The sequence below is a fragment of the Scyliorhinus canicula genome, chromosome 5 (genome assembly GCF_902713615.1).
Source record: "Scyliorhinus canicula chromosome 5, sScyCan1.1, whole genome shotgun sequence".
Lineage (NCBI taxonomy): Eukaryota > Metazoa > Chordata > Chondrichthyes > Carcharhiniformes > Scyliorhinidae > Scyliorhinus > Scyliorhinus canicula.
The window spans coordinates 212,520,054-212,534,016 of record NC_052150.1 but is presented as its reverse complement, the minus strand read 5'-3'; the positions used below and the strand labels follow the sequence as shown (position 1 = coordinate 212,534,016).

At 45.8% G+C, this 13,963-nt stretch overlaps 1 protein-coding gene across 3 annotated transcripts in view; it reads right to left on the bottom strand.

Moving 5' to 3' along the window:
- Positions 1 to 13,963, bottom strand: part of LOC119966551 (5'-AMP-activated protein kinase subunit gamma-2) — a 577,858-nt gene that overhangs the window by 346,490 nt on the left and 217,405 nt on the right. For all 3 annotated transcript variants that reach the window (XM_038798441.1, XM_038798440.1, XM_038798439.1), the window contains exon 2: positions 1,047 to 1,118. In XM_038798441.1, coding sequence (XP_038654369.1) covers positions 1,047 to 1,118 — 72 coding nt within the window. The remainder of the gene's footprint in view (positions 1 to 1,046; positions 1,119 to 13,963) is intronic.

Genomic DNA, 13,963 nt, shown 5'->3' with positions numbered 1-13,963 from the left:
ATGCTCGAAGGGCCGAATTGCCTACTGCTCCTAATTCCTATATTCTTAACACGTAGGTACAAAATATAAATTAAATGTAATGCTATCCATTGTTCTGAACAATACTTTATTGCAAGAGATGTGCCTTGAGAAGTTTAAGTTGCGGCAGTAGGAGATTTTCTCAGACTCTCGGGCAGCACGGTAGCATGGTGGTTGTTGGGATACGGGTATAGGGTGGATACGTGGGGTTGAGTAGGGCATTGTTCGGCACAACATCGAGGGCCGAAGGGCCTGTTCTGTGCTGTACTGTTCTATGTCTATGTCTCCCTTAACCATGCTGTAGACTTGCATAGGAGATAAAACTTCACAGGCCGGATACTCCGCTATCGGGATTCTCCGTTGTGCCGGCAGCGCGCCCACGCCAGGGGATTTCCCAACGGCGTGGGGCTTCCCACAATGGGAAATCCCATTGTCCGGCTGGCGGGATGGGGAATCCCGCTGCCAGCGAGGGCACGCCGCGCCAGAAGACTGGTGCAACGGGACGGAGAATCCCGTCCCACGATTAAGGAAGAGAAAATGCCGAAGTGAGATCACAAATATAACTCTCATGTCACAACAGGCCGACTGTGAAAGAGATCCTGAACCTATCATGTCAAGGCAGTTTAAAAATAAGGGATTTCCCACTTAAGGTGGATGTGAGAAGAGTTATCGTCCCTCAGGGGGCTGCAACCCTCTCGGACGCTTTTCCCCAGAGAGTGCCGGAGGCAGGTTCATCGAACATTTGTAAGACTGAGGTCGATAGATTCTTGACTAACAAGGGAGTCAAAGATTATCGTGGGTGGGGGGGGGGTAGGCAGAATGTGACTTTGAGGCCACAATCAAATCAGGCATGATCTTATTGAATGGCGGAGCTGGCTCGAGGGGCTGAATGGCCTACCCATGCTCTTAATTTGTATGTTGATAAAATCTCTGTGTTGAGTGGCACCTTGCCGATGATTAGGCAGGGGCACTGTGAGATGTTAGTACTACTGTTACCCTTGCGAAACGAATAAATTAACAATACATACCTTGTGAGGAACATCTTTTTCGGCGGTTTCAACCTCGCTGTCCAGGAAAGGCATGGCAAATGAACTGAGGTCCTAAGTGCAAAAGAACAAACATAATCATTCATTCTATCTCAACACAACATTCACAAGTGATGCATCAGCTGAACTTTTACATTTCGTAATTATATTTCACAGTAAATTCTGAAAACAGAGATAAACGCGTGGAAGCATCTTTCCGGCCACCAAATATTATGCGGACATACTTAATCCCAGATTAATCCAAGTGCCCCTTGCTACTTTGCAAATGCATAACCAATTAAGAAAGCAGTTCTAAACTTCCTGAACATTTGCAAGTGGCTTTTTTACAAACTCCTTTCTCAGGCAGGAGAAGGTTGGAGAGATTTTTTTGTTTCGGGTTTGTTTACGCTATCAGTTGTTGGCTCGGTCGATAGGACTCACATCTCGGAGTGGCCAAGTTCCTGGTTCGCCTCCCACTCCAGGATCCGAGCCCAAAAATGAAAGCTGAACACCAGCGCACAACCCAAGGCGTGCTGCAATGTCGGAGTTGCCAGCTTTCAGATGAGAAGCTAAACTGAGAAGTCCCCATCTGCCCTCTCAGCTGGGTGCAAAGTACCCCACAGTGCTATTTTGAAGAGAAACAGGGGTGTTATCCCCGAACCAATATTTACCCCTCAAGTTCACGAAACAGATTATCTTGTCATTATCATGTTGCTATTTGTGGGAGCTTGCTGTGCTCAAATTGGCAGTCAGGGCTACAACATTGCAACAGTGACTGCACTTCAAAAGTATTTCATTTGCTGCAACGGGTTTTGAGCCGTCCATTGGCTACAGAAATGCAAGTCTTCCGCCTGTATGGGATCTGGAATATCGTGAAGTACACATTGTGGGTAAAGTTATTGGGGAAGTTATCCAGAAAATGGCAGGTCAAATCCCATTGTGACAATTTGAGTTCTGTTTAATAAAAATAAAATCTGTAAATGAAAAGAAGGTTGCATACAATGGCAGCACAATTCCTCGTTGGAATGGAGCTGATTCTGGAATCAGTCATCAACCATCAATCATACCTGGACACCCCACATAATTTAAATTATGGATTTATTGTTCCCTCACTGTATTGTATTGGGAGGATTTGATCAAATCCACTGCAAAGGAGAGAAATGGTTCCAGAAGATGGTTCGTCACCTTCTTCTCAAGCATATTCGGGCATCAAGTAACATACTTGCCAATGATGTTCACATCCCTATGATGAATTTGAAAGGAAATAATGCTGGCAATGAAGTGGGCTTCACATCGCGATATCTCATGAGATCGGGTTAGATCTCGTGAGGTGTAGCGAGCCAGGAAGTGCCCGGGAGCAGGGTCTGCTGTCATTTACCAGTAACTTTGCGGGGTCAGAGGAGGGCAGTACGTCCAGCATGTAGGCACAGATTGTCGGGGAAGAGTTGAGTTCGGTGGAGGGGGTGAAAGCTAATGGGTGGAGGAGTTGGGGCCTATACAGGGACAGGAGGTGTGGAGTGTAATGGTATAGGACATTGGTGAGGCCCACACCTGGAGTAATGTGTGCAGTTTTGGTGTCCTGTTCTGAGGAAGGATGTTCTTGCTATTGAAGGAATGTAGCAAAGGTTTACCAGGCTGATTCCTGAGATGGCGGGACTGTCATATGAGGAGAGACTAAGTCGGCTAGGATTATATTGATTGGAGTTTAGAAGAGTGAGAAGGGATCTCATAGAAACTCACAAAATTCTAACAGGATGCGACAGGGTGGATTCAGAAAGAATGTTCCCGATGAAGGGTGAGTCCAGATCTAGGGGCTTAGTTTGAGGATAAGGGGTAAACCTTTTAGGGCTGAGGTGAGGAGAAATTTCTTCATCAAGAGAGTGGTGAATCAGTAAAATTCGCTACCACAGAACGTAGGAGAGGCCAAAGCGTTGTGTGATTTCAAGAAGGAATTAGATGTAGCTCTCGGGGCTGAAGGAATCGAGGGATTGGGGGGGGGGGGGGGGGGGGGGGGAAGGCGGGATCAGGGTATTGAACTTGATGATCAGCCATGATCATAATGAATGGCGGAGCAGGCTCGAAGGGCCGAATGGCCTCCTCCTGCTTCTATTTTCTATGTGAGGGGCTGCGGAGGGTGAATGCTCTGCCGTTGTGTGCGAGACAGCCATATCCAGATAAAGGTGGTGCTTCAAGTGCATCTCACTAAGGCGAGGATGAATCGCCTTTTGAGGGGATGGAGGATAGGTGCCGCCGTTACTCGGGGGTGGGGGCGCACACCACACACTCACATCTTTTGGTCCCGTTGTAAGCTGGTGGGCTCCTTTTTCGGCATTGTATCAGCTATCCTAAATATTGGTTTTCGCCTCATTGGCGGCACGGTGGTGGATCCTGTTGGGCTGGCAAAAACGCCTAGTGCTTAGGCGTAGCTAGGGGATTCAATGGAGTTTTTGCGCCTCGAGAAAGTCAAGTTCACCATGAGGGGTCCGATGTTTATATTGGCAGCGGCCGTTTATATTGTATTTCAGAGAATTGGTCGCTGTTAGCTGTTGGGGGGGGGGGGGGGGGGGGGGGGGGTGGTGAGTATCTTGGGGGTTTCTTCTTTTTTTATTTCACGGGTTGGAAGGCTGTGGGGGGGGCGGATTTGTACGGGATGGATGTTGGTTCAAGGTACTTGTTTGCATAATTTTAATTTTGTATAAAATGTTAAAAATTTAATTAAAATATTTTTTAAAACTTTCAGTGCACCAGTTTAGTTGAGTACAGATATTTTCCCCTTTTGGATTCTCTAATCTGACAAGCCTGCGTGACTCAACATGCAAGACCCTCTCCAATGCTGCTGCACAAACTGTTGCCTGTTTAGTTTTATCTTCATTGCCAAGTCTACTGATTACGGTGTCACTACTGATTAAAGTGTTATTCTTAAATTGACAATGTGACTCCTGTATTATCAAGCTGTTTCTAAAAAAATATTAACGAACTGGCTCCTCACCCCGGTGAGGACAAGTCAACATGTCTGAGACCTTGAATGAGGAATTTAGCCTTGTTAAACCATTTTAATATCAATCTTGTGAAGCTGGGTCCAGCGGTAGTAATAGTATCAGTTAACTGTGGCATTTCTTTAATAGGCACATTTATAGCAGATATCTGTAGGCTGGAAAATTACATAGGCTGGTAAAATATTTGCACACCTCAAAGAACTCCACTACCTGCATTTTTACCTCCACTTGAACATGAATAAAACATCCCAATGCGCTTCACAGGATCAACCATGAAACAATATTTACACACTGGAATATCGAAAATTGGAGTAGGTCATTTGACCCTTCGAGTCTGCTCTGCTGCTTCTTTATCTCAACACCGTACTTCCATACTTTCCCCTTAACACCTTTAGAGTCTAGAACATAGAACATACAGTGCAAAAGGAGGCCATTCAGCCCATCGAGTCAGCACTGACCCACTTAAGCCCCCACTTCCACCCTATCCCCATAACTCAATAACCCCTCCTAACCTTTTTGGACACTAAGGGCAATTTATCATGGCCAATCCACCTAACCTGCACGTTTTTGGACTGTGGGAGGAAACTGGAGCACCCGGAGGAAACCCATGCAGACACGGGGATAACGTGCAGACTCCGCACAGATAGTGTCCCAGCGGGGAATCGAACCTGGTACCCTGGCGCTGTGAAGCTTGTGCTACCGTGCTGCCCGAAATTTATCTAATTCTTTCTTAAATATATTCAGTGCCTCAGGAATCCAAATCCCTCCCTCTTACCCCATCTCTCCAGCCAAGCAATCATCTGGTCTATTCTCCTGTTCCTGTCTCACTAGCATGTGGCACCGGGAGTAATCCCGAGATCACTATCTTTGAGGTCCTGCCTTTTCATCCTAGCTCCGTACATTTGGCACTCAGCCAAGTTAAGAAAGGGGCAGCAGAAATTGGATGAGCTGATGGGGGCAAGGCAGAAGGCCAGCCAGGGGAACACTGTGGGGGGGGGGGGGGGGGGGGGGGGGGGGGGGGGGGAGACGGAGAATCCCGGCGGCGTGCTGAACCAGAAATCTGGCGTGGCGGGACGGAGAAACCCGTCCAGGGAATTTTCCAAACGTAGGCATTCCTGGTGATGCAGAGGATTTGGTGTCAGAAGCTGAACTCAGGGTCAAAGAGAATGCCACAGTTATAAACACTTTCAGCCTCAGACAGTGATTGGGGGATGGATAGTGCCATTGTCAGGAACCAAACGCAATGGAACATCAATGGTCTGTGTGTCAGCAGGACAACATTCAGCACTGGATATCCATTTAATGTGACCATAGATGGAACAGATTGTGACTGAAAGGTCACTATTCTTGTTGGGGAAAGAGGCAGTGTAATAGGAAGACATCAGGCTTTGGGTTCTGGTAAAATGATATTAAACCTGTGACTTTGTGAAATGGAATGACGGAACATTTCAATCCAAAACAATTTTGCAATTGTCAGATCACACTTCAACATTGCACAACGTCGAACATAATGTACTATTATGCGGCTGACGTTTAAGTACAAATCCTCTTAAGGCTACGTGCAATTGTCCTACACGTTTGAACTTAATGCTCAAGTTAACAAGTCGGACTGTAAAAAATAGAAACCTTGACTTTCTTTAAGGGAAATCATTTCAAAAGCCGTAGGGATTACAGCCCCAATAATTATTGCGGGGTTGGGGGAAGGGGAGTGGGGTGGTCTGTCAAGACATTGGGAGAAGCACCTGACCATGGGACCCTGACCACGATGGTCCCAATCTGTGGTTGCTATGGTGGGTTTTAGAGGGATGTTGCTGGACTGGGAGAAACACTCTTGTTTCTCCTGACTCACAAACAATGCTGTTCTCGCCCCACCTCCCGACCGCTGCTGTGTTATATTTAAGACAGCTAAAATGTGAGGCAGGAAACCTCACATTTATGATACTTAGTCAGAGATAAACAGGAGAGCCGCCCATCCCCTGACCCACCTCCAGAAACACTGGAAGTGGGTTTGTTGGAGCTGGGCTTCCGAGTTTTATATTGACTGCTATTGTCGAAGTATTACAAGGCAGACACGGGAGCACTCTTTGATCAATCTTTATTGACATGTGCACTCGGAGAGCAAACCAGTGGGGTATACTGCTTTACTCTACTGAGTCCAGTGAAGCAGAAACATTTATAGCTTGATTAACCAATAGAATTGCAGTTGTAGTCTAATCCCTCATTTGCATGTCACTCACATCACTAATATCACAGTTAAACTTTCATTTCAGACCAACAAAAGAACAGTAATTCTAGCCAATAGAAAACAGGGCAAATGGACCAATAGAAAAACTAGCACTTTTAATCCTTCTTTCGCATACGTATCTCCCCTCCTGCAGTTTGGAGGTTATGGTAGTTTACAGAAAGTGCATCCCTGTTACGGCTACTTCCATCATTCTGTCTCCACAGACTCACGTCATTCACTAAGAACCAGTTTATTATGGATTCCATTCTAACTTATGTCCTTCGCTAAGGAACAGGATATTATGGATTTCATACTAACTCATGTCCCTTGCTAAGAAACAGTATATCATGGATTCCACAGTATCTCTCCTGCATTTCAACAGTGACTACCTTTCAAAACAATTTGTTGGTTGTACAGCATTTGGGGATGTCAGGAGGTTGTGAAGAATGGTCAAATAAATCAAAGTTTTTTTTTATTGCCCCAAATACGCGGATACTGGAAGCCTGAAATAAAAAAACAATTCAAGAAATCCTCAGAAAGTCAGGCGGCATCCATGGAGAGGAACTAGAAACAATGTTTCAGGTTGATGGCCTTTCACCAGGAGGCTGTAGAGCAGGGGTGGGCAAACTACGGCCCAAGGTCTTTATGCGGCCCACCCCACCAAGATCAAGTCATTAAAAAAAAATAAAAATTTTTTTTTTAATTTTTAAAATCTTTTTATAAGGTTAATTGGGGGGGGGGGGGGCTGTTGGGTTACTGGTATAGGGTGGATACGTTGACTTGAGTAGGGTGATCATTGCTCGGCACAACATCGAGGGCCGAAGGGCCTGTTCTGTGCTGTTATGTTCTATGTTCTATATGAGGCGCACAGAATCATAACCGGGTGAAGCGCCATTTTTGAAAAGTAGAGAAAAAGAGGGCTAAAGGCAGGATGCCGCCGGGGGAAGCGCTGAGGTATATGCCGCACGCTAATTGGTTACAACCGGGACTATTAATTAATATACTATGCGGCCCTTTAAAATTGTGAATTTCTGAATGTGGCCCTTGCACGGAAAAGTTTGCCCACCCCTGCTGTAGAGTGCCAAGTCGAAAGATAGGGTGATGTCCTTACAGGAAGCTTCATTGGAACACTATAGGTGGCCAAGGACAGAAAGGTAGAATGGGCGAAAGGTGAAGAATTATATCAACAGGTGAGAGGAAGCTCAGGGTCAGGCTTGCCAAAGTAATGGCGTGTTTCACTTCAGTCTACATTCGGACAGCCCACTGTAGAGGACGTAATTATTATTATCAATCATTATAAAAGCACATCTGGTTCACTACTGTCCTTTCGGGAAGGAAATCTGCCATCCTGACTTGGTCTGGCCAAATGTGACTCCAGACCCACACCAATGCCCTCTCGAATGGCCAAGCAAACCACTCAGTTCAAGAGCAATTGGGGATGGGATATCTGAGGCGCTGGTATGGAAAGACTGCACCATCTCAACGGACATAATGGTTCCAAAGAAACTGGGAGAATAGAGCCCTTACAGGGGCCAGGATGTGAGCAAGTGTAGTCAAAGTAGTTTATTCTTATTATGTATGCTTCTTAACTAAGCCTAATGAAATTTCAGCTGCTGTATAAGCCACATGTTTGCTCTTGGAAATAAAACAAAACGTATTTTGGATTATTTAAAATGTTTTGCAATCCAAATATGCTTCTGTTGCGGATCCACAATCACTGCACACAGAACAATGTGCAAATGAAAGTATGCTTCAAGCCTGTCAGATGGAAATACACAAATATACATCTTAAGATTTGCATCTGCAGTGTAGCATTGTTACACAAGTAAGATCAAGTCAATTTGACATCATGGACGTGATTCCCCGATCACCCGCCGGGCTGGAGAATCGGCGAGGGGAGGCGGCGTGAATCCAGCCCCGACGGCCGCCGAATTCTCCAGCACTGGAGATTCAGCGGGGGTGGGAATCACCCCGCGCCGGTCGGCGGCTCGACCCCCCCCGACCCCCCCCCCCCCCCCCCCCCCCCCCCCCCCCCCCCCCCCCCGGGCGATTCTCCGGCCCGCAATGAGCCGAAGGCTGGTTCTTTGCCAGTCCGGCCGGCGTAGATTAGACTAGGTCCCTTAACGGTGGGACCTGGTGGCACGGGCGGGCTCCGGGGTCTTAGGGGGGGTGCAGGGCAATCTGGCCCCAGGGGGTGCCCCCACGGTGGCCTGGCCTGCGATCGGGGCCCACCAATCTGCCGGCGGGCCTGTGCTGTGGGGGCACGCTATTCCTACGCGTCGGCCGTGTCAGCCTCTGCGATGACCGACGTGTAGGTGAACCCCCCCGCGCATGCGCGGGGATGACGTCAGCAGCCGCTGACCCTCCCGCGCATGCGCGGACCCGCGCTGGCCGGCGGAGTCCCTTCGGCCCCGGCTGGTGTACCTGAACAGGTGCCAGAATGTGGCGACTAAGGGATTTTCACAGTAACTTCATAGCAGTGTTAATTTAAGCCTACTTCTGACACTAATAAAGATTATTATTAAATGCAGCCCTTAATCTTTTATTATTGAGGTTATTTCTTTCAAAAATAGGCCTCACAAGTACATTCTAAGAGTTGTTTACCCTCTGTGTTAACAGCCGCCTGATATCAATCTGAAAGTGACCTTTTGATAGGTTGAACTCTCATCCTGCTCCCATTGTTGAATTTCAAGTGGTATTAAGTAATCACCTTTCCTACACCACTTTGACATTTTTACAAGATCAGCTCTCAGATAGCTTTTCCAGGAAGAAAAGCCGCTACCCCTTCACCTTCTCCCCATGATGTGGACCCCGGGCATCCAAAAGCAGTCTTGCCTCTCAATCAGTTTAATATTTCCACTATTTCTCAGCAACCAGAACCAGTCACAATGCTCACTTTTTTTAATGTGATTTGATTTGATTTTGATTTGATTTATTATTGTCACATGTATTAATATACAGTAAAGTGTTGTTTCTTGCATGCCATACAGACAATGCATACCGTACATAGGGAAGGAAGGAGAGACTGCAGAATATAATGTTACAGTCATAACTGAGAAGTAGAGAAAAGATCGACTTAATACGAGGTAGGTCCATTCAAAAGTCTGATGGCAGCAGGGAAGAAGCTGTTTCTGAGTCGGTTGGTATGTGACCTCAAACTTTGGTATCTTTTTCCTGACGGAAGGTGGAAGAGAGTATGTCTGGGGTGCGTGGGGCCCTTAATTATGCCGGTTGCCTTTCCGAGGCAGCGGCAATTATAGATAGAGTCAATGGATAGGAGACTGGTTTGGGTGATGGACTGGGCTACATTCACAAACTTTTGTAGTTTCCTGAGGTCTTGGGCAGAGCAGGATCCATGCCCAGCTGTGATACAACCAGAAAGAATGCTTTCTATGGTGCATCTGTAAAAGTTGGTGAGAGTCGTAGCTGACATGCCAGATTTCCTTCGTCTTCTGAGAAAGTAGAGTTGTTGGGGGGCTTTCTTAACTATCGTGTCGGCATGGGGAGACCAGGACAGGTTGTTGGTAATCTGGACAGTTAAAAACCTGAAGCTCTTGACACTTTATACTTTGTTCGCATTGATGTAGACAGGGGCATGTTCTCCTCTACGCTTCCTGAAGTCAACTGTGACCCGCAATGCTTTGTTTTAACAATGTGACTCAACATAACTTTGTCGATTGCTGCTCCCTATCAGTTGGATATGATAAGTATTGAATGCACAAGGACGCTTGAGCTCCTCATTTCAAAAACATTCACGCATCTCACACTCATTCTTCCTGTAGCCATCTGGGATGGCCACTTCCAGAATACAAAATGGATGATCGCAATGACTATTGGGAAATATGGACAATGTTAGGAAAGCAAGCAGACTCAGAGCCGGTATGCGTATTGAGAAGGCAACTCCCAGACAAGACTGAAACTGTAGGTCAATCAGCATATTGATGGCCCATCTCCGGGAACAAAGGAATGACGCTCAAGTAACCGATACTATTGCAGACACCCCGGCGCCAGAAAGACACAAAGCAAGGCCAACGGCCACCAAAGACACGCCCAGTCATCAGGGCACCCACCCCTTTATTGGTCAGGATCAATACGAGTGATCAAGATACGGCCCAATTGATTGGGGCCAAGTTCAAGGACCGCCCAAAAGAGTGCGAAGCCCCTTCAGGTATAAGAAGAAGCCCCCAAGAGAGAATCGCTCTCTTGGACTCGGCTCTCGAAGCGGAGAGACCCGTCCACCAGCTGCACCAGAAGCAAGCAAGTCCAAGGTCAACGCTCGCCAACAGACGGACAACCTTAGCTGTTCTCCTGTTACACCTTCGCACCCAACAGCCTCAGATCCGAACAACGGCCATTGTTCCTCTGACTGAGTGGGCACCCGAAGTTAAGTATAGGCGTAGCGTTAGAGATAGTTTAGTTTATGGTATTTGTGCATGAGTAGATATTACTGTGTGTATAAATAAATAGTATTGACTTTGAACTAACTAACTGGTGCATTGGCTCTTTGATCAGTATTCGGGTTTGAACCTTGTGGCGGTATCGAGAGATACCTGGCGACTCTGGAGCAAACATAATTAGGATTAAGGAAGGCGACCATATTGACCTCTGTATTTATAACCAGATAAATATAGCTACATTCCCAAGTCCAGGGATCACTGCGAAAGTGAAGCACCAGCAGAAAGATTATCAGCTGGAGCCAGTGCTGGGAGATGCAGTAAGAATGATGCAATCAGCGCAAACATGTTCATTTGCACAATAATTGCTTGGACGCTCAGTCACTGAGATAACCTGGGATCCATAAGAACTAGGAGCAGGAGTAGGCCATCTGGCCCCTCGAACCTGCTCCGCCATTCAATGAGATCATGGCTGATCTTTTGTGGACTCAGTTCCACTTTCCCGCCCGAACACCATAACCCTTAATCCCTTTATTCTTCAAAAAACTATCTATCTTTATATTGAAAAAATTTAATGAAGGAACCTCAACTGCTTCACTGGGCAAGGAATTCCATAGATTCACAACCCTTTGGCTGAAGAAGCTCCTCCTAAACTCAGTCCTAAATCTACTTCCCCTTATTTTGAGGTTATGCCCCCTAGTTCTGCTTTCACCCGCCAGTGAAAACAACTTCCACACATCTATCCTATTTATTCTCTTCATAATTTTATATATTTCTGCAAGATCCCCCCAGCATCCTTCGCAATTCCAATGAGTACAGTCCCAGTCTACTCAACCTCTCCTCGTAATCCCCTCAACTCTGGGATTAACCTAGTGAATCGCGTCTGTGCACCCTCCAGCGCCAGTACGTCCTTTCTCAGGTAAGGAGACCAAAATTGAACACAATACTCCAGGGTTGGCCTCAATAACACCTTTAAACAGTTGCAGCATAACCTCCCTAGTCTTAAACTCCATCCCTCTAGCAATGAAGGACAAAATTCCATTCGCCTTCTTAATCACCTGTTGCACCTGTAAACCACCTTTTTGCGGCTCATGCACTAGCATACCCAGGTCCCTCTGCACAGCAAAGTATTTTAATATTTTATAATTTAAATAATAATCCCTTTTGCTGTTATTCCTAGCCCATTCACTTAAACTATCCAAATCCCTCTGCTGACCTCCAGTATCCTATGCACTTTTTGCTTTACCACTCATCTTAGTGTCGTCTGCAAACTTGGACACATTGCACTTGGTCCCCAACTCCAAATCATCTATGTAAATTGTGAACAATTGTGGGCCCAACACGGATCCCTGAGGGACACCACTAGCTACTGATTGCCAACCAGAGAAACATCCATTAATCCCCACTCTTTGCTTTCTATTAATTAACCAATCCTCTATCCATGCTACTACTTTACCCTTAATGCCATGCATCTTTATCTTATGCAGCAACCTTTTGTGTGGCACCTTGTCAAAAGCTTTCTGGAAAGCCAGATATACCACATCCATTGGCTCCCCGTTGTCTACCGCACTGGTAATGTCCTCAAAAAATTCCACAAAATTAAGGAGGCATGACCTGCCCTTTATGAACCCATGCTGTGTCTGTCCAATGTGACAATTTCCATCCAGCTGCCTCGCTACTTCTTCCTTGATGATAGATTCCAGCATCTTCCCTACTACCGAAGTTAAGCTAACTGGCCTATAATTACCCACTTTATGCCTACCTCCTTTTCAAAACAGTGGTGTCATGTTTGCTCATTTCCAGTCAGCCGGGACCACACAGAGTTTAGTGAATTTTGGTAAATTTTCATAAGTGCATTTGCAATTTCCCTAGCCATCTCTTTTAGTCTCCTGGGATGCATTCCATTAGGACCACGAGACTTGTCTACTTTTAGCCCCATTAGCTTGCCCATCACCACTTCCTTAGTGATAACAATTGTCTCAAGGTCCTCATCTTGGCTGGTTTAAAGGTTGGTTTAGCTCAGTGGGCTAGACAGCTGGTTTGTGATCCAGAACAAGGCCAGCATCGCAGGTTCAATTTACGTACCAGCTGAGAATTCTGAATTCTCCCTCTGTGTACCCGAACAGGGGCCGGAATGTGCCGACTAGGGGCTTTTCACAGTAACTTCATTGTAGTGTTAATGTAAGCCTACCTGTGACAATAAAGGTTATTTATTTATTTATCTGTCATAGCCTCATTTCCATCAGTCACTGTCATGTTATTTGTGTCTTTCACTGTGAAGACTGACCCAAAAACCTGTTCAGTTCCTCAGCCATTTCCTCATCTCCCACTATAAATCTCCCTCCTCATCCTCTAAAGGACCAATATTTACCTGAGCCACTTTAAAAAAATATATATTTGTCGAAACTTTTACTATCTGTTTTTATATTCTGAGCAAGTTTACTCTCATATTCTATCTTACTCTTCTTTATCGCTTTTTAGTAGCTTTCTGTTGCCCCCTAAAGCTTTCCCAGTCCTCTAGTCTCCCACTAATGTTTGCACTTTGTATGCTTTTTCCTTCAATTTGATACTCTCCCTTATTTCCTTAGATATCCAAGGTCGATTTTTCCTCTTTCTACCGTCTTTCCTTTTTGTTAGTATAAGCTTTTGCTGAGCCCTGTGAAAAATCGCTTGGCAGGTTCTCCACTGTTCCTCAACTGTTTCACCATAAAGTCTTTTCTCCAAGTCTACCTTAGCCAGCTCTTCTCCCATCCCGTTGTAACCTCCTTTGTTTAAGCACAAAACACTAGTGTTTGATTTTACCTTCTCATCCTCCATCTGTATTTTAAATTCCACCATATTGTGATCACTCTTTCCGAGAGGATCCCCAATTATGAGATCATTAATCAAACCTGTCTCATTACACAGGACCAGATCTAGGATCGCTTGTTCCCTTGTAGGTTCCATTACATACTGTTCTCGGAAAGTATCGCGGATACATTCTATAAATTCCTCCTCAAGGCTGCCTTCACCGACCTGTAGATTAAAATCCCCCCTGATAACTGCTGTACACTTTCTACATGCATCAATTATTTCTTTGTTTGTTGCCCACCCCATCATAATGTTACTATTTGGTAGCCTCTTGACTATTCGTTTCACTAACTTTTTCGCCTTACTATTCCTGATTTCCACCCAAATAGTTTCAACCTTATCCTCCATAGCACCAATGTCATCCCTCACTACTGACCAGATGTCATCCTTAAAAAACAGCTACACCACCTCCCTTACCATCCACTCTGTACTTCCAAATAGTTTGATACCCTTGGA